Source organism: Canis lupus, chromosome 10, assembly GCF_003254725.2.
Source record: "Canis lupus dingo isolate Sandy chromosome 10, ASM325472v2, whole genome shotgun sequence".
In the NCBI taxonomy this organism is placed as follows: Eukaryota; Metazoa; Chordata; class Mammalia; order Carnivora; family Canidae; genus Canis; species Canis lupus.
The window spans coordinates 65,071,372-65,098,989 of NC_064252.1; the positions used below are offsets into that span (position 1 = coordinate 65,071,372).

The 27,618-nt window shown below is 34.9% G+C and overlaps 1 protein-coding gene across 7 annotated transcripts in view; it reads left to right on the forward strand.

Moving 5' to 3' along the window:
• AFTPH (aftiphilin) overlaps window positions 1–27,618 on the forward strand; it is a 66,838-nt gene that overhangs the window by 20,494 nt on the left and 18,726 nt on the right. For 4 of the 7 annotated variants that reach the window (XR_003144954.3, XM_025469362.3, XM_025469329.3 and 1 more), the window contains 5 exons: window positions 6,291–8,254; window positions 20,947–21,098; window positions 22,883–23,009; window positions 23,636–23,692; window positions 26,551–26,673. Coding sequence is in view for 6 of the 7 variants with exons in the window: in XM_025469362.3 (XP_025325147.1) it covers window positions 6,323–8,254; window positions 20,947–21,098; window positions 22,883–23,009; window positions 23,636–23,692; window positions 26,551–26,673 (2,391 nt within the window). In the remaining variant the exon portion in view is untranslated. Of the gene's footprint in view, window positions 1–135; window positions 290–1,153; window positions 1,205–6,290; window positions 8,255–20,946; window positions 21,099–22,882; window positions 23,010–23,635; window positions 23,693–26,550; window positions 26,674–27,618 lie in introns of those variants that run through there. The other 3 variants (XM_025469353.3, XM_025469338.3, XM_025469341.3) reach the window with 3 other exon arrangements.

A 27,618-nucleotide genomic window follows, 5' to 3' on the forward strand; every position in this document is an offset into this window, starting at 1 on the left:
TCCATATTTTCTGTTAAAAAAAAAAAAGAAGTAGATTTGTCTAAGTCAAACTTAGTATGCGAATTCATCAAATACTTCAATTAACAAATAATACTTCAACTAAAAAATTTTACTGAGTTGCCCTGGACACTGAAGAATTTTCTGAAAAGTTCCAAGCCTCCTCCACACTGGCTGGTTGGCATTCTTGACTGAAACTTGAGAGTGACATTCTCTTAAATCGTTGAAGGATGAATTGGACCAAAGGCAAGACCTGCAGGAAGGGAATCTGTAGCCCAAGTTCTTCCCATCAGTATGTGACACAGTTTAGAGAAATAAGGAAATGTTCATAGTCAGGGAGGCTGACAGAGCCTATTGTATCTAGAAGGAGAAAGAGAATACTTTGTCAAGATGTGGCAGGAAGGACTATTTTTTGTATTGTTGGTGTGATTATAAAGTTGCTGATTCAGAAATACAAAAACCTGTACATAAATGTTGTTAGCATCTTTAATATGTATACTATTTAAATATACTATTGGTACATATATTAAGGTTATGTTTATGTAAAGTTTAGGTACTACTTAAAATAATAAAGTATAGGAAATAACCCATATGTCATTCAGTTGATGAGTGAGAGAACAAACTGGTATATCTGTACTATAGAATACTAGTTAGCCATAAAAATAATTGACCTATTGATACATGTAATAACCAGGATGGACCGTAAGGGCATTATATTTAGTGAAAAAAGTCAACTTCAAGAAGTTGCATACTGTATAATTTCATTTACATAACACTTTTGAAATGACAGAACTATGCAGACAGAAAATAGATCAGTGGTTGGCCAGGGATAGGGTGGGGGAGAAGGAGCAATTCTGTATCTTGATAATTGTAGTTACAAAGATTTGGGGATCCCTGGGTGGCGCAGCGGTTTGGCGCCTGCCTTTGGCCCAGGGCGCGATCCTGGATACCTGGGATCGAATCCCACGTCGGGCTCCCGGTGCATGGAGCCTGCTTCTCCCTCTGCCTGTGTCTCTGCCTCTCTCTCTCTCTGTGTGTGTGACTATCATAAATAAATAAAAAAAAAAAAAACAAAAAAAACAAAGATTTGTACATGGGATCAAGTTAAACAGAACTACACACAAAAGCTTTTTTTTTTTTTTCTTTTTTTTTTAAGGTGAAGACTGAATAAGGACTGCAGTCTAGGTAATAGTAATGTTTCAACAAGGTCAGTTTCCAGGTTTGCTATTGTCCTAGAGCTATATAAGATTCACCATTAGGGGGAGCTAGATGAAGGCTATACATATGGTGTCTGTTATTTTTGCAACTTTATGCTAATCTATTATTGTTTCAAAACAAAGAGTCAAAAAAAATAAGGTATATTGTACACCTGTGTTCAACAACGTTATTCACAACAGCCAAAAGGTAGAAGTAACCCAACTGTCTATCAACAGATGATAGTATATACATACAATGGAATAATATTCAGCCTTGAAAAGGATGAAATTCTGACACATGCTACACAAAATATATGAACCTTGAGGACATTATGCTAAGTGAAATAAGCCAGTCACAAAAGGATATCTATTGTGTAATTCCACTTATATGAGGTACTCTAGAGCAGTCCAATTCGTGGAGAAAAAACAATGCTGGTTGCAGGATCTGGGAGGTGGGAGAATGGGGAGTTATGGGGAGTTATTGTTTAATGAGTACAGAAAACAGGTACCTGGGCGGCTTAGTTGGTTTAGTGTCTGATCTTGGTTTTAACTCGGGTCATGATCTCATGGTTGTGGGCTCAAGCCACATGTCGGGCTCCATGCTCAATGCAAAGTCTGCTTCAGGTTCTTTCTCCCTTTTGTTCTCTCTCTCTCTCTCTCTCTGTCTCATCAATCAATCAGTCTTTTAAAAACATGAGTACAGAAAATATTTTAATATTTTGGAAGACAAAGATTTCTAAAGATGGATGGTGGTGATGGTTGTACAACAATGTGAATGTACTCAATGCCACTGAACTGTACACTAAAAAATGGTTAGAATAGTACATTTTTAATTTTTTTTTCATTTTTAAATTTTTTAAATAGGAATTTTTATGTATACTTTGCCAAAAAATTTAAAAAGAAGATACTTTATAAGTAACATGTATTTATTATACAACATGCATATTTAAATGCAAACATAAATCTCCTTGAATACTTTTAATTTTTTAATTTTCATTTTGAGATGATCATAAACATAGAAAAGTTGCAAGTTCAGTACAAATAAGTGTTTTTCCAGAATAATTTGAGACTGTTACCAACCTGATGTCTCATCTCTCCCAAGTATTTCAGTGTGCATTTCTGACAACCAAAGACACTCTCTTACGTGACCACCATACTACCCTCAAAATCAAGAAATTAGCATCAACACGTTGCTCCTTGGACTCTATTCAGATTTCACAGTCGTCCCAATAATGACCTGTACAGAAAGGGAAGCCAGTTGAAAATTATGTGTTGAATTTACTTGTCATGTCTCTAGTCATCTTCAATTTGGAAGAGTTTTTAAGTCTTTCCTTAATTTTCATGACATTGATACTTCTGAAGATTACAGGCCAGTTGTTTTGTAGACTGTGTCTCAATTTGAATTTGTCTGAAGTTTCCTCATGAATAAATTCAGGTTGTGTATTTTGGTCAGGAATATTGCAGGAGTGATCCTGTGTTCTTGTTACATCTTGTCAGGTGATACATGATTTCAGTATTCCCATTACTAATCATGTTCACTTTGATCATTTGATGAAGTGTCAGCCTTCACCACTGTAAAGTTACACTTTGTTCCTTTGTAATTGAGTATGTTGTGGGGAGATATTTTGAAACTGCAGTATCTTACATGTTTGTATCTGAGGACTGATAGTTGATTCTTTTATTTGGTGGATTATAATCCAATATTATCTTTATTTTGATGCTCAAATTGTCACCGATTTTACCACTAGGAATCCCTTCAAGCTGGCTTTTGTGTCCTTTTGACATGTTGGTATCATTATGAATGCTTTTAAATTTAAAAAAGAGTAATCATGATATTAATGGCTACATGGCATCCTATTGGGAGGACAAAGCGTAATTTGTTTAAATAATCCCTTTGGAACATTTTTGTTTTACTTTTAAGAAAAAAAAAAAAAAAACAGGGATGCCTGGGTGGCAGTGGTTGAGCATCTGCCTTCGGCTCAGGGTGTGATTCCAGGGTCCTGGGATCAAGTCCTGCATTGGGCTCCCTGCTCAACAGGGAGTCTGCTTCTCCCTCTGCGTGTATCTCTGCCCCTCTCTCTGTCTCTCATGAATAAATAAATAAAATCTTTAAAAAAAAACCATACACAGTTTGTATAATATAGCCAGATTGCCTTCTGGAAGCCTTCTAACAATTTACACATCCACAGCAGTATGTGTGTGCAAATGTCCTTTTCTCCACACTCTCATTAACAATCAGTATTTTTAAATAATAGGAACTTCATAATCAGGGAAACTTTTAGAGGCCAAATTGCCTTGTATAAGCATTGTAAGGGGTTATCAGGACTCTGGACAAAGGAGGAAAGTAGGGTTTATATGTATCTTTTACTATTTTTTTTTCCTTTTCTCTTTAAATCAGCAGAAAAGGTATCTCAGAAGTAAAGCCATAATTTTCTTATTTATGATGCTGGTTTTGTAAGGAAGACAGTTTAAAATAGATATATTACAATGGAGTCTTTTTCTTTTCTTGTGATTTATTCAATTTCTTTCAAATAACTCTCAGTGACTGACCAGTCATTGACCTCAAAAATCCTTTTCAAAATTCTGAAGTCATTCTCTACTAACCAGCTGTATGACCTTTGGGAAAGTTGCTTATCAGTAGGCTTCATTTTCCTCATATCTAATTAAGTTAAGTAGTTTCTAAGGTATCTTCTCCCTAAAGCTGGAAGATCTTACGAAATTTTGTTCTGAGAGTTAGAAGTGGTTGTTTTGTTGAGCTTACAAAACTGGTTGAATTTTGTAGTAAAATATTTTCCTCGTGTATCTAATTTTACAAATGTGAATTGCAGGAAATATTCATTGGGCTTCAGTTCATTGGAACTATCAATTTATGGGCTGGTTTTGTTCTAAGACTTCTGTTGTTTATTCTCCTTTGCTTCTAATGTAAATCTGTCTTGTGGCCCTTTTGACTATTTAGTACAAAGAAACAGGATAGCCCAGACACAGATTCCATTTAAGAGTTAAGTGTATATAGAAAGCAGATATCATAGACTAATGGGTATGGAAAGGATTACTCAGTAAATGGGATTATGACAATTGCTTGGCCATTTAAAAGAAAAAAATGCTTAGACCTTTGCTTTAGATCATATATCAAAATAAATTATTAAAAAAAACTAAATGCAAAGAAACCACCTGAGGTAGAAAAAAATAAAATTGTATATTTATTAAATCTCAAGTTTATATGAAAGCAAAATAATGAAAATTACTAATGGAAAGTTGATTTGATCTCTTACAAATTAACTTTAGAAAATAGTTTGGCAGTTTCTTATAAAGTTAAACTTACACTTAGGTGTAACTGAGCATTTGCACCCCAGGGAATTTATCTTAGAGAAATAAAACCTCATGATCAGATAACAATCTGTATACAAATATTGATAGCAGCTATATTTGTAATTATTTGTAATTAGAAACAATCCAAATGCCCTACAGTGAGTGAACAGAGAAACTGTGAGCCCTTTTATAACAGTACTCCTTGGCAACAAAAAAAGAAAACTCTTGACATGTAACAACATGGATGGATCTCAAGGGCATTAAGTCGAGTGAAGAAAAACCAACTTCAAAGAATTACGTATTATATAATTCCATTTACATAATACTTGTGAAGTAGCAAAATTATAATAATGGATAATAGATCAGTGGCTGGCAGGAGTTAGGGCTTAGAGGAGGGTGTGAATATTGAGAGGTAACAACAGAGTTTCTTTATATTGATGAATATTACTGAACTATTTTTGCAGGCAGTGCTTATCTCAATTATAGTCTTGGTTATTTGAATCTAATCTGCACATGTGATAAAATTTCATAGAATTACACACAAAACTGGTGAAATCTAAATAAGGTCTGTACCTGAGTTAATAGTGTTGTACTGATGTCACTTTTCTGGATTGGTTATGTACTATCGTTATTTACCATATTATCGTTGTGGAAAACTGGATGGAATATACATGAGAACTCTCTACTGTTTTTGTAACTTCAAGTCAGAAATGGTTTCAATATTGAAAATTATTTTAAAAAATTAAATAAACTGGGGTACATCCAGACAACAGAATATTATTCAGTGCTAGAAAGAAATGAGCTATCAACCATGAAAAGACATGGAGGAAGCTTGGATACATGTTACTAAGTGAGAGAACCAATCATATAGTATGTACAGGCTACATACTATGTGACAGACTATATGATTCCAATTATATGATATCCCCAAAAAAGGCAAAACTATGGAGACAGTAAAAAGATCAGTGGTTGCCAGGGGCAGGGGAGAGAGAAGAATATAATGGGTAGAACAGAAGGTTTTTAGGGCATTGAAATTACTCTCTGTGATAATGTAATGGTGGATACATATGATGCATTTGCCCTTACCCATAGAATGTACAACGCCAAGAGCAAACCCTAACATAAACTATGGACTTTGGGTGATAATGATGTGTGTCAGTGTAGGTTCATCAGTTGTAACAAATACACCACTCTGGTGTAGGAGTCCATAATAGAGGAGGCTGTGCATGAATAGGGTTAGGGAAGATATAGGAATTCACTGTACCTTCTGCTCAATTTTTAGTGAACCTAAAACTGCTCTAAAAAGTCTATTAAAAAAATGGGTCAGAAATAAACATTGAACAGCAAGGTGAGGAATATATTTGTAGCAATTATTAGAGATAAAATTTATTTTCATGTCTTATTTATAAAGAACTCATATAAATCCATAAGACAGACCCTGAATCCTCTGTAGACTGGAAAGAGAACTCCAGAGAACAAGCAAGTGCCCCAAGAGAGAATTTTGTAGATACACTTTTGTGTTTACTCAAAAATTTTTGGAAACCTCAAATTCAGTAATGTAATACCACTGTTCTTGGAAACGTGCCCTGGAAGAAAGATTTTTTTTTTTTTTTTTTTTTTTTGCCATTATAACTGTGTAATCTCACCTAAGAGAAAAATAATTTAAAGGATACAAACAGAGCACTGTAATTTGCATTGTTTTGAAATAGCTTTGAGACAATTTTGAAAGACCTTACTGTATATAATCTGTTCCCTCCAAAAAAAAAAAAATCTGTTTTTTTTTTCCAGGTGTAAATTAATCATTTGAAAGCAATTGAACAATGGAGCCAGACATCATTCGAATGTACTCTTCATCCCCACCACCACTAGACAATGGAGCCGAGGATGACGATGATGATGAATTTGGGGAATTTGGTGGGTTTTCAGAAGTGAGCCCTTCTGGTGTAGGGTTTGTTGATTTTGATACACCAGATTATACTCGTCCCAAGGAAGAGTTTGTACCTTCAAACCATTTTATGCCAATTCATGATTTCTCAGAAAATGTAGATAGCCTTACTAGCTTTAAGTCCATTAAAAATGGTAATGATAAAGAAATCAGAGCTGAACTTTCTCCTCCTGTGGAAGGACAGTCTGATGTTTTACTTTCTACCACCAGCAAAGAAATAATTTCATCTAAAACTTTAGATACTTCCATTGATGGCATAGAAAGTCCAGAAGATTTAAATACTATAGTGAAGCAGAGACAGAATGTTGGAACGCCTGAAAGTTTCTCTCCAGGAGATTTTAGAACTGATATGAACATTGTTCATCAAAACAAGCAGTTAGAGAGCTGCAATGGTGAAAAGCCTCCTTGTCTGGAGATTCTGACAAATGGGTTTGCAGTACTGGAAACTGTAAATCCTCAGGGAACAGATGATCTGGACATTGTAGCTGATTCAAAAGGAAGAAAGCCTCTTAGCACTCATAGTACTGAGTATAACTTAGACTGTGTACCTAGTCCTGCTGAGGAATTTGCAGATTTTGCCACATTTTCCAAAAAGGAAAGGATACAACTAGAAGAAATAGGATGTGAAATTTTGAATGATAAAGAAGCATTAACCATTCAGGAAAACAATAAAATTAATAGAGTCAGTGAACTTAATTCTGTAAAAGCAATGTCTTTGGGTAGAAGTTTTGACGAAAAAGGAGACATTGATGGAGAGGATCAGGTTTGTGTCTCAGAAATAAACAGAATGAGTACCAGAGGTTTCAGTACTGAAAAGCAACGCCTTCCAACATTGCAACAGGATGAATTTTTAAAATCAAGTGTTCAGTCAAAGCCTTGGAGTTTGGCAGACTCAGCTGATAATTTAGAAGCCAGCATAAGAGAAGACGAGTATAAAACTGAGGAAAAACTTGATTTATTTACTTCAAAGTGTGCTGACCTGTGTATGGATTCTATTAAAACTTCTGATGCCGATGATGAAGTTGGTTCTTCCAAAGAAGAAAGTAAAAAGTTTACTTATTCCCAAAGCCCCAGTATTGATCCCACAGAAGAAAGTGTTCTGGATGATTCTATAAGTGTAAAAAATGGTGACAGTAGTAATGATTTTGTGACTTGCAATGATACTAACGAGGATGAGTTTGGGGACTTTGGCACAGCCAGTGGCGCAACTCCACCTTTCGTTACTGGTACTCAAGATTCAATGAGCGATATCACTTTTGAAGAGTCCTCAGAGCACTTTCCACATTTTAGTGAACCAGGTGATGACTTTGGAGAATTTGGGGATACAAATGCTGTTTCTTGCCAAGATGAAATTATATTTACTGAATCCGACCTAAAACAGACTTCTGATAGTTTATCAGAGGAATGTAAATTGAGAGGAAAGTCTACTGGAACAGGCACTGATCCTATTTCAAAACTGGAAATTGGGCAAGAAGGTGAATTTGGAGATTTTGATTCTGTGCCAAATATTCAAGATGACTGCAGTGCTTTTCAAGACTCTGATGATTTTGCAGACTTCAGTTCAGCTGGGCCTAGCCAGGTTGTAGATTGGAATGCTTTTGAGGATGGACAAAAAGATAGTTGTTCTTGGGCTGCTTTTGGAGACCAGGCTACTGAATCGCACCATCGAAAGGAAGCTTGGCAGTCACATAGGACAGATGAAAAGATTGATACTCCAGGAACCCCCAAAATGCACAGTGTCCCTTCAGCAGCTTCCAAAGGAGCAGTTGCTGGTGGCCATTTACAGGAAACAGCCACTTCAGTTCAGGTATTTACTGATACTCTATTTTGTATGACATATTAATTGCTGTAGAGGCTTTTCAGAAAGTATTTTTAAATTGGGTGGGTACCTATTGAAGGAGTCTCATAATGCTTGGTTTGTAGATTATATTTTTCACAACCCTTTGGTAAACTTTCAATAGACAATCCTATAGTAAGTAATGCTTGGTAAGGTTTTTCTTTATCTCAGTGAATTTAGTACTTACAGAAATCCATCAGCTTGCTTTTTGATTAACATAAATACCACTTATGTAAAAAATTCATTCATTAGCTAATTATTCCAATGAATCCTTCAGTTTTTACCTTTACAGTCATTTAAGAAAGATTAAAGCGAGATGTAGAAGATTTTTTTTTAAGTTTCAGAAATAATGTCTCTTAATTTTGCCCACCAAGAGACCTAGGAAATTAGAATCAAGTTTCCATTTTTTGAAGATTGATTGATTGATTTGAGAGAATGAGAGAGAGAGAGAGAGAGAGAATTGACGTGCACCAGCTGGGGAGGAGCAGGGGAAGAGGGAGAGAGGGAAAGAATCCTCAACAGACTCCCTGCAGAGCCTGACCAAAGAGGGGCTCTGCTGACTCAGCTACCCAGGTGCCCCTAAAGTACAGTTTTGAGTGCAGGACAGAACAAGCAGAATTTTAAACCTCAGCCTGTGCTGAAGGCTGTAGGGAATTGAAGGACAGAAAGAGAATTTGAGCAAAGCAGATTTGGATTTCATAATTTGACAATGACTAAAGACCTAGGATGAGAGTTTGAGAAGGATCAAGGGTTAGACCTAGAACAAGAAACAGTCATAGGTTGACTTACTGTGGCTGTATTTATTTGCTTATAGTTTCTTACAAACGTACATTTTTGTTCACACTTTTTGGGGAGTAGGTATGTCAGGGAGAATATTTTTATCCTCCAGCACCTGTACTTTATCCTTTTCTGTTCCAGACTCTTTCAGAGACGATTCATCAAGATTTATTCTGACCTAAAGTAGCCCCTAGAGATATATTTTGATATCCAGGCTGTTCCACAGTCATGAATTGTACCCTGTGCTAAACCTAACGTTTCCTCAACCCCAGAGGTGTTAAAAAGAGCACTCCCTAGAACATTACTGCTTTGCATTGACAGTTGATAGAAGGAACACTTGTCTCACCAGCTTTTTTTAAAGATCCTGAGGACAAAATCAGAGTCTGCAAATTCTTCCATTTATCTTTTGCTAAGCAAACCATTTTCAGTTGGAAGTATTTCCAAAGTCTGGATGTTAATTGAAATGGTTATACATCGTTGCTTTGATACATGAAGATATTATTATGATATTATCAGGTGGTATATACAGCTAATCACTTTTCATTTGACTTTGAGTGTCTGAACAGCTTAATTTGCTAATTCAGTTATTATATGGTTTGGCTAATGTGTATTATTCCTGTTGATTAATTAATTATTGAAGTAGAAGCTTTCAGTTTTAAACAAGGAGTAAACTAATTATATAATGCAAAGCCAAGACTGTTGATGGTTGATTTTGACCTAATCCTTTCCCTATTTAGTTTCATCTTAGTAAGGTGACACTGGTATTGAATGATCTTTAATTTATAGCCCTAGAACTTGTAACATCATGAGATAATAAATTTTTAAAAGTATGACCACTTCAAAAAGGACTTTTTTGCATTACACAAGTTGATTAAAGTTATTTATAATTTGATAACTGGGTATAAGAGGTAATAAAGTATATAAGCTTTGTATAACCTTACAAATCTGAGTTCAAATCTTGACTCAGCCTCTTATAAGCTTTATGATTTTGTAAGTTACTTCTGAGCTCAGGTGTTTGTAAAAAAAAAAAAAAGAGAGAGAGAGAGAGATAATATCCACTTCAAGGGACTTTTGTGAAGACAAAATGACAGGAAATTTTAAAGTGAATGAAAAAATCCACTGAAAAATAAGAATTTTGTAGTATGATTCTATTTTGTAAAGATAAAGCAAAAATTGTGTGGATGTGGCAAGATACATTAAGACTTCCCAAGATTTGTTTGGCTCAGTCCTTAGACTTTTATTTTTGCTGAATAGATTTGGGAAATGAGCAGAACTTAGAGATGGATTTTGGAAAGGAGAAATTGTTAGAAGGGGCTGGAAGATAAGTTTAGAAGGAAGTTGAGGTACGGAAATGGGTAAGCCCCTACTCGGTAAATGACGAGTTGGAAGTGATATTCGTTCTTATTCTGCTGTTGTGAAAGAGGCTTGTGGCCTGCAGTTTCTTCCTTTTCCCAAACATGCTGGAAAAATACATTAATCTAAGTCCCCTAGGAGAGGATTAGATTTACTAGCATTTTTCCTAAAATGTTTCATCTGCTTGCTACAGTGTTGGGGACAGAACAGAAATCCTCTTTTTTTTTTTTTTTTTTTTTTTAAGATTGATTTATTGTAGAGAGCATGCACAAGCATGGTGAGGGGCAGAGGCAGGGTGGAGAGAGGGAGAGAGAGAAGCAGACCCCCCACTAAGTACAGAGCGCGACACAGAGCTCGATCTGAGGACCCTGAGATCAAGACCTGAGCTGAAATCAAGAGTTGGACACTTAACCAACTGAGCCACCGAGGTGCCCCTAATGACAGTGAACATTAAGTTTTTAATGGTGGAATTTAGAATGATTTTTTCCTTTTAAATTTTACCTGAATGTAACAATTCTGTCCTGAACAGAGTATCTTCAAGTCCTTTTGTCCAAATTCGGCTTTGGCAGAATGTTGTGAGTCTTTCAGAATTCATAGCTTAGTTAATTCATTTAACAAACATGGGAAACAATTCTGTTTCAAGAAATGAGTGCAGTTGTCATTTCAGATTTCTATTTCTCACTATAACGTTGTCTGGGTCTCTGTTTTTTAGTACTTTCTTTTTTTCTGGCTACCAAAAGGATATCTTAATATTTTAATAAAATATGTCTTCCTTGGATCAAGAGACAGTTTTATTGCAGCTTTATTGTAATAACTTATTACTTAGTGAGAAGTCAACCAAAAAGAAATCTTCCAAACTTGTAAAATGTTCTTAGTCAAACTACTTCTTAAATGTGGGTCTAGCAAGCCTCAGAGAGTTCAAGCCTTGATATAAAACCATACATGACCATGTACTGCGAAATCTTCTTCCCTTTCAGTGAACATTGTTTTCTGAGAACACAGGGATCAATATATTTTATTTTCTTGTTAACATTCTCATAAATTGTAGAGGAAAACAAGTAGTGGTATCTCTGTTGAACAAATTGGAAAAGAGGTCCAAGCTGTTCTTCGGTTTTTAGGCTAAGATTCAAAACAAAAAGATGATTTAAAAAAATCCTCCTTAATTTCGAAGCAGTCCTCTTTTCCAAAAGACCATTATGTATGTAGTTTTAACTGATTTCTTTCTTCCTTCCTTTCCTTTCTTCCTTTCTTTTCTTCCTTCCTTCCTTTCTTTTCTTTCCTTCTTTCCTCCCTTTTCTTTCCTTCTTTCCTCCCTCCTGCTCTCCCTCCCTTCCTTCTACCTGTTAATATTCCAGAAAGGAAATCTGATTGAAATAACTAAGATTACTTGTTCGTACATGTATGGTAAAGGAAGTTAATATTGTACGTACTACATTTAACTCTGAGCTTTTGTAAAATTTTTAAAATATTGCTGTGGATGTTATTTGAGAATGTAGGTAATTGGTAAGTAATCTCTTTATATTACTCGACTATAGAAAAGGAACCAGGAGTAGTTTTTTTTCTTATTAGCTATCTACTTGATAATGCTACTGAGAGGTGCTACTAGATGAAGATTTTTTTTGAGAGCCTTAAAAATTAAGAGTATCACAAAAAGAAAAAGGAAGAGAATTATTAATACTTTGGCTTATTTTACTTTTAAATTAAATTTTTGGTTCACCAGAAAGTCAGCATTCTCAAACTGACTCTTAACTCCACATTTTTACCTTTGTTTATTTTATCATCTGCCTAAGATACATGCAAGGTTTCCCTTCTGTGGATGAACACCTGAACTTATTACTGAAAAAAGAAGTAATCAACCAAATAAAGAAATTAAGTGGTCAAAAGATACAAACTTCCAGTTATAAAATAAACGAGGGGATGTAATGTATAGCATGGTGCTATAGTTAATAACATTATATTTTATAACTGAAAATCTCTAAGAATATAGATCTTAAAAGTTCTCTTGACAAGAAAAGAAAAATTTGTAACTATGTGTGGTGATGGCTGTTAAATAGGTGTATTGTGATCATTTTGCAGTATATACATATCAAATCGTTACGTTGTACACCTAAAACTAATATATGTCAATTATATCTCAATTTTTAAAAAGAAAGAAATTGAGATTTTGGCCTTAGAGCTCTTTGCTTACTTGAAGTATCTGGATAGCAATTTCTTTTGTTATTTTTCCCCTCAGGAAATTAGAAATTCTGGTCTCTAGTTCCAAAATAGGTAAAAATACTTCACTAGATTTACCCACAACTTGCACAGAAGGGGCTAACCATCTTTTTAGAACAGGTGAATATTACAGTTGGTCACTCTTGATAAAGTATACAATTGTAGATTGTATTTGATATCTTACTAAATATTTAATGGTGGCAAGGCATAAGGTAACCTATTAAATGGAAGGTTAAATTACCCAGTGGATTTTGTGTTTCTTCTAAACTTCCACTTAAGAGCAAAATCTAATGCTATCCGTGTTAAAATTATTAGCATTAATCAACTTTTGTTCTGAAGGAAAAAAACTAACTAGATACATGTTGAAGGAACTTTAGGAATTGCCGTAAATACAAGCTACTTTAAAGGAGATCTGAATTGAGTGGCATAAGAACCAGAGTCTTGAATCCTAGGTGCTAGTCTTATGCACCCCTTTGGAAAACTTAATGAGATTTTCAATATACTTTTTATACTCCAGTATAATTATTTATAAAGTAGAGGTATATTAGGGTTCTCCAGAGAAACAGAACCAGAGAGACTTATTAAAAGGGATGGCTCAAGTCTTTTGGAGGTAAAGAAGTCCCAAATACAGTCCTAAAGCTGTCTTCAGTTGATCAGATGAGGACCACCCATATTAGAGAAGACAATGAGCTTTACCCAGTCTGCCATTTCAAATGATAATCTCATCCAGAAACACTTCCACACACATACATCTAGAATAATGTTTGACCAGTCATCTGGGCAGGGGCACTTCATGTCCTAGTCAAGTTGACACATAAAATTAACCACCAGAAGAGGGAGTGCTATTTGTCCCTGTACAGCTTTCAGGGTTTCAGGAGATTTGCAACCTGTTTGTGACTGGGACCTACCAACTGGGAAGCTCTGCACTCGATAATATGACTTGTTTACATCAGTGGGTAAAATGAAATGATTGCTTATATACCTCCTACTCTAAACATCGAGATATGAGAGAACTGAGAATGAGTGTAAGTGAATGCATACTTGATGCTTTGCCCCCGTTGATGAATTTAACCATTGGGTAGTAGATCATTTGTGCTTTCCCAGAAATCACATCTGGTTTGAAAAAGTAGTAACTGTTATTATAGAGACATTCAAGGTAATAAAGGACCCTGGTAGGAGAATAAATTTATGACAAATGAGAAAATTGGGAAAGATAAAAAAGCCAGTGTACCCTTGAGAGTAACATAGCTAGGGCCACATGTGACTTTAATGTGACTTACCTCTAAAAGATATTTAAAATTCTATTTTGTGACTTGGTATAAAGATGAGGATGTTAATACCTATTTTTAAAACATTTTCATAGGGACAGCTGGGTGACTCAGCGGTTGAGCATCTGCCTTCACTCAGGGCATGATTCCAGGTCTGGGGATCGAGTCTTGCATCGGGCTCCCTGTGGGGAGCCTGCTTCTCCCTCTGCCTGTGTCTCTGCCTCTCTCTCTCTGTCTCTCATGAATAAATAAATAACATCATTAAAAACCATTTTCATAAATCCCTAAAGTTATGTGGGCCTTGGGCCCTGGCAGTAGTATAGTGCTTAAAAGCAACACTCTAGAGTCATACTGCTAGACTGAGGTCCAGGTTTCAGCACTAACTTGTATTAGTCACTTCCCTGAACCTTAGATTTAGAGAATAATAGTACTTATTAAAATCTCTCATTCTGAAGGTAAAATGAAAGTGTGCATGTAAAGGTGCTTACCACATTGTCTCGCACCATAATAAGTGCTCAACAAATGTTAGTTACCGGATCCTCTCAGAAATGAACTTCTTGGAAAATGGTCTTTAAAGGTGCAAAGAAATAGTGTTGCCAACTGAAGTTTATGGTGAATGGCAGAAAGTAATAGTGGGCAAATAAGAATTTGAGTGAGAATGCCTCTATTTCTGGCTATATACTCATCTGTCAAACTATTTTGAGAAGAAAGCTACTGCTTTGGGCTAGTTTCCATTCTCAGAATAGTTTTGGCAGATTAGGAACTCTTCTGAATACTAGTGCCCTCCTTCTTTGTCCTAGCACTGGACGTAAATAGGGAAAATAAAATGGACTCTGGCATCTGCCTTGAATGGTATTTGACTTTCAAGTCTACATGTATCAGCTCCCAGTTCTTACAATGTGTACTGGCCAGATGTGCTGCTGTTTGCCGTAGGCTGAGAATTTGATGCACATGTGAACTGAAGAACAAGACTGAGTTTACGTAACTGATATTCAGCTAAACCAGTCACTAGTTCTCTAAGTCCAAATTCAAGGGAGAACTAACGACTGCTTTTCCTATATGACTTTGGAGTTAAAGGCATTTAAAAGTCAAGTAATTAATGTGAATATTATTTCATTTAGTTTGCTATTCAGTTACGGTTGTAACCGTAAATAGCTAACTATTTAGTATGCTAAGTGTGTGGGCACTTGGCAACTTCTCATTAATTTACAGTGCAGCACTCTTTAGTAAAATGTACATTTTGCTTTGTTGAAAACTATGAATTGTAGTGTTAGATAAAATCATTGCTTTCTTAGGTATAGTCATCACCTCAGCAGTTAACAGTTGAATCTCTTATCTCATGGCTACAAATGTTTGAAAGACCACCAAAAGTGGGTAAAAGAATGATTTGGTGAAAATAGTAGGCTTTGGAGTTCAGACTTGGGATCAAATCCTTGCTGTGCACAGGACCAGCATGAGACTGTGGTTAGTCTCCCTGAGCTTTAGTTTGATTTGTTATACTAGAAACAATAGTATTTATCTTTGGGGTTTTTTATTTTAAAAAGATTCATAAAGTAGTATATATATATAATATCAAGCATAGTACCTAGTACATAAGGGATTCAATTATTTATATTTGTTACAATTATATAAATATATCCAACAATGGTTAGATGGCTTATAATAAGATATACTTTCATAAGTGGAACAAATATGCCCCCTGCAGTCTTAAATAAAAGTGAAGTGCTTTTTTCTTTCTTTCGTTCTTTTTCTTAATCTAGTGCACACTGATTTAGCTTACATTTCTGTATCAACTATGTACAGGAACCTAATACTGGAGATTCAAAATGAGACATAGTCCCATATAATTTTTAGAAATTTAACCTAGAACTGCTTTGATGACAGCATAATACAGTGTTTAAGAACAGACTCTGGAGCTATACTTCCTAGGTTAGGATTCAGCATGTAATATTCATCTGACTGGGAGCAAGTTAACCTCTTAGTGCTCCATTTTTCTCATCTAAAAAAGGGATGATAATATAGACTGTTACTTCCCTCCTGTGGTTTGTCTGTGTTCTTCTATGAGCTAATATTTGTAAAGCATTTAGAATAATGCCTGGCATGTGGTGAGCACTGTGTAAGCATTAAATAAAAAATATAATGCACCATATCAGACTTTGGCAGTTTCTAACTATGTTTCAGAGAACATCTTTTGATCTTTTACTGAATTTAGGCTCTCACTTTCCTGAACTGATTCGGGTTATACTTACATGGTTTGCTTTACATGTTCTGCCTTATCTGCCTAGGGAAACTCATGTAGCCAGTCTAACTTTACCATTAATTCCAAATATTAAATACAGTCTTTTAGAACTTTGCATCTAATGCAAGTCCACATGTACTGTAACATGTTAATAAACATTATTATTTAATTCACATCTTTTTCTGAATCAGCTATAAGGAGTTTAAAAATGTGTAGTGTTCCTATTTAATCAAAACCAGGAGTGGAAAAAAAAAAAAAACAGGAGTAGATTGCCTCTTATGGCTAGATAAATAAGAATTCTTAGAAGCAGGGTAATATTAAGTTCCATTTCATTCATACACAGAATAAGTCCAAGTTTAAATAATATTTCACTTTGTTAAACCTAGTATTGATGTAATATTAATTTTATTACTGATTTGGTTTTAAATTGTTATATGTATTAAACTGTGGCTGATAGTGTTGAGGGAAAAATTATATATATTATACAACAGTTAAAATTATTTAATAATTAAAACAACTTTTACCAGTAGCATGGTTTTGATATATAACTTATATCTCATGCTTAAATTTTTTGCTCAGAATAACAGTAATATTTTTTTTAATTTAGCGTGTGATTATTATCTGTTTTAGAAAATCTGTTTCTTGGGATCCCTGGGTCGCGCAGCATTTTGGCGCCTGCCTTTGGCCCAGGGCGCGATCCTGGAGACCCGGGATCGAGTCCCACGTCGGGCTCCCGGTGCATGGAGCCTGCTTCTCCCTCTGCCTGTGTCTCTGCCTCTCTCTCTCTCTCTGTGTGACTATCATAAATAAATAAAATTTTTTTTAAAAAATCTGTTTCTGGGAATCCCTGGTGGATCAGTGGTTTAGTGCCTGCCTTTGGCACAGGGTGTGATCCTGGAGTCCCGGGATCAAGTCCCACATCACGCTCCCTGCATGGAGCCTGCTTCTCCCTCTCCCTGTGTCTCTACCTCTCTCTGTCTGTGTCTCTCATGAATAAATAAATAAAATCTTTAAAAAAAAAAATCTGTTTCTTGAAAGAAACCTATCTGCTTGGTCACAAGAAAAACTGTTCTTATAGTGGGTTAATTTTTCTTCTGAGCATTATGTTATGTTCTTATACCTGTTCTATTTACCAAGTTATTTGGACTATATTCCATCATATTTTTTGAACTTGTAATTTTATTGCACTTCTTGGGAAGTAAAGCACTCTTAAACCCAATGCTGTTTACACACTTTGTATTTTATTTTATTTATTTATTTTACACTTTGTATTTTATATGTGATCACAATTTAAGTCATGAATGCCAAAGTGTCAACCAAAATGTTTACTAATCTACAAAGAGGGGCGCCTGGGTGGCCAGTTAAGCATCCAACTCTTGATTTTGGCTCAGATTATGATCTCAGGGTTGTGAGGGTGAGCCCCATTTCAGGCTCCAGACTGGGCCTGAAGCCAGCTTATGATTCTCCCTCTCCCTCTGCCCCATCCCCCCCTTTTTCTCAAAAAAACAAATTTTTTTAATAAAAAATAAAATCCACAATGAGTAGCAGGAAGAGGTTCTGTTTATACAAGTGGCTCTTAATGATAGACATTTTTAAATTGGTTCTTATTTTCCAATTCAAGAGGATCTTCAGGTGGGTGCAAAAATTTGGATTATTTCATTTCTTCTTATACTGTGGTAGAAATCGATAGATTGAAACAAGTATTTTCATAATGATTTTTTTTTAAAGATTTTATTTATTCATTCATGATAGACATAGGGAGAGAGAGAGGCAGAGACAAGGCTGAGGGAGAAGCAGGCTCCATGCCGGGAGCCTGATGTGGGACTTGATCCTGGGACTCCAGGATCGTGCCCTGGGCCAAAGGCAGGCGCTAAACCGCTGAGCCACCCAGGGATCCCTTCATAATGATTTAGAATGTTAAACAGTGGGGATCCCTGGGTGGCTCAGTGGTTTAGCACCTGCCTTCAGCCCAGGACGTGATCCTGGAGTCCCGGGATCGAGTCCCACATCGGGCTCCCTGCATGGAGCCTGCTTCTCCCTCTGCCTGTGTCTCTCCCTCTCTGTGTGTGTCTCATGAATGAATAAATAAATAAATAATCTTTAAAAAAAAATGTTAAATAGTGGTAGAGAAACATCTCTAGTGAGATTTGAACCTAGATTTGACATTTATTTTATTCCTTTGTAGCCCACTGTGTTTCTATGTACCACCTGTATAATAACAATAGTAGTGAAAAAAGTTACCACTTTCTCGGCACACACTGGGTACCAAGTATTTAATCCTGTGGTTGGTTACCCACCCTGTGAGATTGCCCCTGATATTTTCAGTTTATAAATCCAGAAACTGAGTCTCACCCCTGGGTCCACAGTCCTCTATTGAAGTATTATATTACATCATACGTTTACTTCCTGGAATTAACTAGTAGCAAATGAAATTTGGCATGTATAACCATGAACAACATATTAGTAAGAAATTCTTCGTAGAAGATTCCCTTTTACCATCAGACTAGTTGTTTGGGTAGCTGGAAATTATACTTTTAAAGCAAAATGTCAGGAAATTTATTTTTCATCACAATCTTTGTTAATTCTGTTAGCTGCTTTCTTGTTGAATCGTTAAGAGTTCCTCCTTATGGTGGGTGGTCCTGTTCAGTTAGTAGGTTCTGATTATTTAAATCTTTGTTATTTATTGCTCTACCTCAGAGGTCAGCAAACTGGCCTATGAAACAAATCTATCCTGCTGGCTGTTTTAGTAAATAAAATTTCATTGGAACACAAGACACATATGTTTATAGATGGTGCAAAGCCGAAAATATTTACTGTCTAGCCCTGTATAGAAAAAATTTGCTGACCCCTGGTTTACTTCATTAAAGAAAATATATAAAGCAATTGAATGTAATATCTAACCACAAAGATAAATGGAACTTTCTTTTAAATTTTCCATGTAACTTACATTCTCCATGAGAAAAAGTTAGGTAGTAAGTAAAGACTTGAGGTGAATGTGATATTCTGTTTGTTCATGTACATTCCACTGATTTGAGAATTTGCTTACTGGTATACCTGGTAGTTAGGTGTAATATTGCCCAAATAACTGGATGTCTTTTGGGGTCATTTCTTTCTTCCTTTGATAAATATTTTTTCTTTCCCAAGAAGGATAACAAAGAGGATACAAGAGAGATTCAGTTTTAATTTACAGAGAAGTAAAATTTGGTCATATGTGAGTTTTTGTTTACCTTCCTTGCCCAGAAGGAGCCAGCGCTCATCATGTTTCCAATTAGATGGTTATCTGATCCCTTTAAAAGTAATGTCTGTCCATTCCCTCTGTTGAAGCAAGTAAGTATGGGTCCCCTTGACACACTCAAGTTTCACAAGCCTTGGGATCTTGAGTCTACTCTTTACTGTAGGTTTCATAATTGATACTGAGAACCTTTTCCCATATCACACACATGAATATAATGAAGGTGTTAGAGTAACTTTTGTAGAGATAACAGAAGAGCACCCTGAGACTAATTATTCATTGTTAAGTTTTTGCTCTGATACTGCTTCCAAAAGAGAGGTTTTAGTTTGAAAAACATGTTTGTGAAGATTTTTCCTTTTGTTTTGCATTTTCCTGTTTGCTGAGTATACTAAACAGCAGAAATCAAGCGTTAACTTGTTTTTGTTACTTGGCAGGAAATACTACCATGATGTGGCATTTCCTTGTACACTTGGTATCATTTCAGTAGTACACTTCCAACAGTCTTTAACTTCACAGTGTATATTCCTATTTGGTATTTAAGTAATAAATTGGAAAAAAATAGTAAATTGAGCTAAATTGAAAATATTTCCCATGTATCTGACATACAGTAAGGAAAGTAGGAATAAATGTTATTGTAGGCTGTACATGTAGAATAACCTAGTAGTACCCCCCAAAAATGTCAGTCAGTCTAAATTCAACAAGTTTTAATTAATGAAAATACTCCAAAATGCCAGCGTTCTCAGTGAAAGTACTCCAGGGAATATCCAGTCTTTGCATGGAGGAAAGGCAGTGTTCTATTAAAAAATACTTATATACACACCATATATAGAAGCGTAGAAAAAAATGGAATTTTTAAAAGATAACACAGATCATCAAAATGATAAGTGAGCTATTGAATTTCTTAGTAAAAATTGAGACATTCTTTCATACTTTGGTTCTTTTAGCAGCAGAGATATTTCGAAAAGGCTTTTAAAGTTCAAATGTTTATATTCAAGAAAAAGGTTTTGTCAACTATGACTGCATAATATTTTTCATAAACATCCAGTTTAAGTATTCTTAAATCTGGAGTACATGGGTGATCATAGGGAGCATCTCAGTGATGTAAATAATATGAATGCTGCCTGTTTGTTTTTCTGAATGTTTCTATTTGTTTTTTGGGGGGAGAGGGGTTGTTTTTTGTTTTTTGTTTTTTGTTTTTTTTTGGTTTGGGTAGATTATTCACACTTTGAGAATGATTTCTCACTGTACAATTGAATAATAATTTTTTCTTTGTGAATTCTGTAATAGATTAAATAAGGTAGTGTTTGTGAAGTACCAGATATGTTGCTTGGCATATAACTACATTTGTCACCACTGTATCACCATGATTACTTAATGTGATCACTTAGAACAATTGTTTTATGAGTAGTTATGCCCCTGTGTTTTCCTGTACCCTGACTGGTAGTTAACCTCCCTTTCTCTTATAGTGGTAAACAGGGTGCAGAGTTAGAGACGCGTGCGCGCGTGTGTGTATTGATGATAAAACTGACATTAAAATTAGAGAAATGAAAATAAACTTTTGGGGGGTGTTTTGATGCAGACAGCTTTATTAAACCGCCTGGAGCGAATTTTCGAAGCATGTTTTCCTTCAATACTTATCCCTGATACTGAAGAGGAAGTTACTTCCCTGAAGCACTTGCTGGAAACAAGCACCTTCCCATTAAAAACAAGAGAGGCCTTAGCTGAAAGTGGGTAAGTAGTAGACAGTTTTTAGATAGCATGCATATTTGTTAGTTTCAAATATTCCAACTTACAAAGTTCTCTTAAAGCATCAAGGTTCTAAAATTTTCTTGTAACATTGTGTTGAAGTTTAAAAAATCATATTGTCCTACAAAAAACTCCCTGCTCCATTTTTGAACACTTTAAAAAATATTTCTAAATGGATATTGTCATCACTTTATATATTATCTTTTGACTTCTAGTATGATAGATGAGAATTTAGACTTTACATCTGCTATCCTCCATCATCTCTATATACTTATATTTTTTGTTGAGTTGATATTTGGTATTTGCATTATTGTATCATGTAAATAGTGCTCACTGTCCATTATTAGAGCTTCTTTCCAGATGTATAATTGCCTCTCTTTTTCATTTACTAAGTCTTTTCCTACCCTTCAGCAGCCTATTAGTACAGTTTTACTTAGGATCAAACCATTCCATTTTTTTTCCTGAGTCCTCTATGAGAGGACTCAGTCCTCCTGAGTCCTATTCTAATCTGGAATGGATTCAATCTAGGCTTCTTGTCTACATGTTGTCTTGGTAGTTCCCTTCATGTAGAGCCCATTTTGGTGAAGCACATCCTCTAATGCCTCCTGAGAAATAAATGGGTACATGGGTGGTAAAATTTTATTTTATTCTATTCTCCCATTAAATTTATAATTTAGGATTGTTTGTTGTTGGTATTCTGAAAATTCACAATGAAGTGTCTTGATAGAAATCTTTTCGTTCATTGGACTAAGTACTAGGTGTACGATGTTTCAGTATCGGGCAGTTCTCTTGTATTGACAATTACCTGCCCTCCATTGTCTTTCTGGATCTCCCATTAATTATTAGATGTTAGATGGTCTAGGTTGTTTTTCTCATTTCAAAGTTACTCTTATTCCTGTACTCTCTTGCATTTCATTACTATCCATGTCTGGACACATTCTCTCCCTCTTTACAAGTCTCTCCATCCCTCTTTGTGACTTCAGTGCTTACAGTGCAGGGTTTTAAGTACCTCTTAATTTCTTTAAAGATAGAGATTATGATTTGCTTCTTGGTTTTTGGGGGATGATTTCTGAGAAGAAAAGGGGACAAAGGTTTATGCTTTACCATCTTAAAACCTTTTAGATGTGTTATTTTAAAATATGCTAGTTGTCCAAATAGACCCAGGAATCTCCCCAAGAGACTCATTTTGGGGATATAGCAACTCTACAACAAAACAAACCATAAAATACAGGAAAATATTTTTTGCCTTACTAACAATAAGACCTAAACAGTAAAAACAACTTATTTAAACTGTAGAATTGTGGTCAATTAAATAATGATGCATTCTGTCTAATTGAACGTTACACAGCCATTGAAAAGGTATACATGTAGATGAAGAAATGCTTAAAATCTGAAAAAAATTTTCTATATGCTATAATTGCAGCTGCGTTATTGGGCCAAGACTTAAAGAGAAAGCACAAATATTAAATGACTGTAGTAATATGGTAGAAGGATGAGTGATTTCTTTTCTCCTTTTAAATATTTTTGTTTTACAATTTAAAAAAAAAACAGACTAGATTTTGGTTGGTTATTGGCAAATTGTTTCAAATGAGTTTAACTTAGCTATTTTAATAACTAAGTGGTAGTTGATTTTATTCAGATTTGTAATAATTGTATACTCATGTTAAACGCAAGATTTATTGGAATATATAACATTTCACCATCACATTAAAACTAGAATTTGTGGTGAAAGCTATTGCATAACCTGTTGTTGGTGGCTTCATCATCAGGGAACTGCTGGATGTGTGGACCGAGCTACAGGACATCCATGATGCACATGGCTTGAGATATCAGTGGGGCGGCTCCCATAGCAACAAGAAGCTTTTGTGCTCCTTGGGAATAGACACCCGAAACATTGTGAGTTTTGTTAGTACCTTGGAAAATCCTTTAGTGGATCTATAAGTGTTTTTAAATTCTGTTACACTTCTGATCAAGCTATGATAAGCTAGTTCCTCAGAAAAATAATTATTAGTTGTCTTAAAAACTAATTTATTTTGAATATGACTTTTTTTCTTAATGTTTATTAGGTTTTTTTTTCTTTTTAAGATTTTATTTATTTCATGAGAGAGAGAAAGGCAGAGACACAGGCAGAGGGAGAAGCAGGCTCCCAGAAGGGAGCCTGATGTGGGATTTGATCCCAGGACTCCAAGATCATGCCCTGAGGTGAAGGCAGACGCTCAACCACTGAGCCACCCAGGTGTCCCTGAATATGCCAACTTTTAAACATAAATCTGTCTAAATTTTTCTCTGGTCGTATGTTATTTTAAGAAAAAGTGGTTTTAGTGTTTTTTGTTAACTATAAAAAGAAAGGATTGGACTAAGATATCAAAAACAGAAGCCCATATGAGCAGTTTAATAATTTGTTCTATTTATGTTTCACAGTGTATATAATAAAGCATTGCAAGCATATTTTGTTAACTGTTTCATTGTATAACATGTCATTTTCTAAATAAATGTTCTTTTTCTGTAACACATGTATGTAGCTCTTCACGGGTAATAAGAAGCAGCCTGTTATAGTGCCCATGTATGCAGCAGGATTGGTAAGTACAAAAATGTCTGTGTGCAAATTTATTATCGCTGCATTCTGTAAAATTTATCTTATGTGGCATGACACGGAAAGTGTTTTTTAGGGGGCATTTAGTGTGGAAACATTAAATGAATAACTATTAATTTCCTTTAAGATCTCATAAATCCTTTCAAGTCTTGACTTAAGGACATTTTTCTATATTGTATTAATTAAAAACACTGTTTTGTTTTGAATTGAAGATTTAGTAACATAGTGCTCCTAATTCTCTCTAAAATGTACCTTTGGAGGTCTTGTTCTTTCTGCCTTTTTTTTCTCTTTTCTAAATTTGCTTTTAAAAAGTGGAAGCTAAAGTATCTGAAGACTGAGATATCATGTATTTTAATCCACTTCTGATCAATTTTAAATGATATAGTAGTGAAGCTGTGGATGTATATAAAAGCTTGGGAATACCAAATGCTAGTAATTGAAAATGAGCCACAATCCATAATTGGTCCTCAGTTTTTCCATTAATTTTTTAAAATATGTTCAATTTTGTTTTTTCAGATATGCCAGGTAGCCCAGGATAACTGAGGAATTTTCTTTCTGTACCTTATCAAGACTCAGTCACACTTTAAAGTTTGATGTGTTTGTGTTTTTTGGTGTGTCTTTAAGTTATTGGTGGACAAAAATGTTCTATTAAACTAGAAATATTTTTAAATTCTTACACCAATAACTACAAAATAAGGTAAAATACAATATTTAAGAAAAAAATAACTTGATATGGAATTTAAATTATACAACCCTTTATGTGCACGGGAAAGTGAATTTGCGGTGAAACTTGACCTTTAATCTTACAGACATTTTCATGAATAAACTTTAATTACTGGTAATGAATTGAAATGTTTTACTTTGTTTCATTTTTGTAGTTTTGTTTGTTTTATGGAATTAGGCAAAAAGTTTTCTGTGCTTCAGCTTTTAATCCATTTCTTCTCCTTTATAAGTGTAAATAGAATTTATCTTGTATTTTCAAAACACCTTGATTATCCTTATACTTTTTTCTGTTGTGATAAAAATAATGGAGAACATTCTTTAACTTTTGGTTATTTGTATTTCTTTTTTCCTCGAGGAGTAGCATTTTAAAGATTGTTGGTGTTAACTGTCACATTCTGAGTAGAAAGTATGAATTTAATTTGTAGGAGTTTTCATTCGGCACATGGGGAGCAGTAACCTACTTAATCCTTATGTGTAAGCCCAGCATATTAGCCAGTTCTTTTTAAATTTTGTGAGAAGTTAGAGACCAATGTTTTTGCTTTATTTTCCTACCTTAATTACTATCTTTCTTGGTAATAATTTTACCCTTTTTATAAGCTTTTAATACCAAAGTTGATTTAGTGAATATATATCTCTCCTTTACCATCTTTATGATGCTTTTACATTTAGAAATTTATTCTTTTTCATATCTGGTTTCCAATTTTAATTATACCTGAATTCTTCCCATGGTGCTTCAACCAATGAAATGTTTAGTATCTTTTGGTCTCATTTGGAGGAATAGGAGCTGAAATGATCATTTAAGTCACTGGTTCTCAGACCTTAATATGCATCAGAAATGTTTGGAAGACATGTTAAAACACAGAATGCTGGGCACCACCTCCAGAGATTCTAACTCAGTAAGGGTGAGGCTGCACATCTGACAAGTTACCAGGTGGTGCAAAAACTACTTGGGAACCACTTTGAGAACCACTGATTTGTGGGATGTTTCACTTTGGAAAAGTTGGCTAGCTGGGAATTGTTTGCTGCGTGCACTGTCGCTTTAGATAAGGGTGCACTAGAAAGCCTGTATAATGTATAAGCTATTGAGTTAGACCATGAATTTATTTTCAGTCAAGTTGCTGGCATAAAGCCTTTCACAAATAGCATTGTTAAAAATTGAATCTATAAATTGCTTTAGTTAGCATATGCCCTCTTTTATAAGAAGGGGAATTGTCCTGAAAACTTGTTTTTAGAAATGTATAGTTACCTTACTGTCTTAGCTGCTTTGATATTTTTCCTCCAGTAAAGGAAGATTTTGTGTGGTCTGGTTGATAAATACATAAGAGTTTATCAAGTATTATTTTAAAATGTGTTAAAGCTTGGTTTTTTTTTTTCAGGCCATTAACTGGTGATTACCCATTATTATTAGTGTTTGGTAGAGTATTGATACACATTGCTGATTTATTTTTCTTCTTTATTTCTACCTCCACCCTGAATTCATTCCTTTCTTACTCAAAAAGTGCGTTACATTTATAACACATCCAGTGGAACATGTAAGATGTTTTCCCCTCTGAAATAGCTGTGTCTCTGCTTTGTTAGCCCAAAGATCTAAGTATTAAGGTTCCCACCCTTTAGTGGAGATAGGATCAAATACTAAATTTACATTGAAGCAGGTAGACATCATCATCATGGATGGCAAGTTTTAGAATGCTCACTTCTCCAATCACCACCTTGGTGTAATGGGTACAAAGGGTGCCCTTTCCTGCAGTTTCAGTGTCTGAAATATCATAATATTGTTGGATTCTTAGGGCCTATTCTGTGTACTTGCCTCTTCCCTGCCCCTGCCATCCCAAATTGCTTATGCCTTTGTGTAGCAGTGATAACTAGGCACTTTAAAACCAATTGAATCTAAAATACAAGGTCTTGCTTCAAAAAGTTTGGATTCCAAAGGTACTATTGTAAAACATTTTCCATTATAGTGCTAGAAGATTGTCTCCAAACAAAATATAAGAATAGTTCATTTTTGTCTTTAGTGCTTTCCAAATGACTTGGTTTTTTTACTTTCTGCTAGATTGACATTCCCATAAAGTTGGAGTTGATTTCTCCCCCCTCTTCCACTAATAGCTAATATGCCTTTTTCAGGGTATGTTAGAACCCACCAAGGAACCATTGAAACCACTATCTGCTGCAGAAAAAATTGCTTCCATTGGTCAGACAAACACCATGTCACCAGAAATGAACACATGTACATCTGACCAATTCCAGGTAAAAATATCTGTATGTGTATTGATACACTTATGCATGTATACACACATGTGTCCAGACACAGTGTTTCCCATAATATGTAACTTTTAGTTTAAAATATTTTAAAAATTGGTTTAATGATGGACATGATTTTGATTACTTATTAATATCCCTTGGAATACAATAAACAAACGATCTTTAATTTTCAAAAAAAGGCACAATTTGAGAACTGGCTGGTTATGGGTAAGTCCTTTAAACCTATCTAGGCCCCAATTTCTTTACCTATAAAATGAAGACTTTGAAGCAGGCCTGTCTAAAAATCCCTTACAGCTTGAACATTGTATGATCATAATTATTGACACACCAATCTGGTAAGTACTGATTTTCAGAATAATTGGGAAACACTGCATTTACACAAACCCTTCAAATTTGCTAATGTGTGTTTTTCCTGAAGCCTACCCATTTTATAAAGTAATAAGATTAGGTGTGTTTATTACATCAAAAACTGTTGTTTTGAGAGTTTGAATAAAAGTGTTACTTAAGTTGAAAATGATGTGGCCTTTACCAAACATTATTTGGATTAAGAAAAAAGAAAACTGTCTTACCTTTCTTATCCTTCACCTCCTTGGCACTGTTAAGCACAATTTTTTTTCAGTCTAATATGTTTATTATCAAAGCTGCTCCCCTCGCTTTTTTATCTGGAAAAAAATTTGCTTACTCTTCCCACATCAAATTAGAAACTGACTCAGTGCTGGTTAAGCATTCTTTTTCAAAGATTGATATTTTTAAGTGAACATTACCATTTGTAAAACATCTGCTTTGTCATTTCTTACCTTCAGTATCATCTCAGTATCATCTTTAGTTATATCTAACACACAAATATGGACAGCCTTTCCCAAAATGTGTGTTCCATTGAATGCTAATCCCCAGAGATGTTCCATTAAAGAAGGGTTCCGAGGGAAGTAA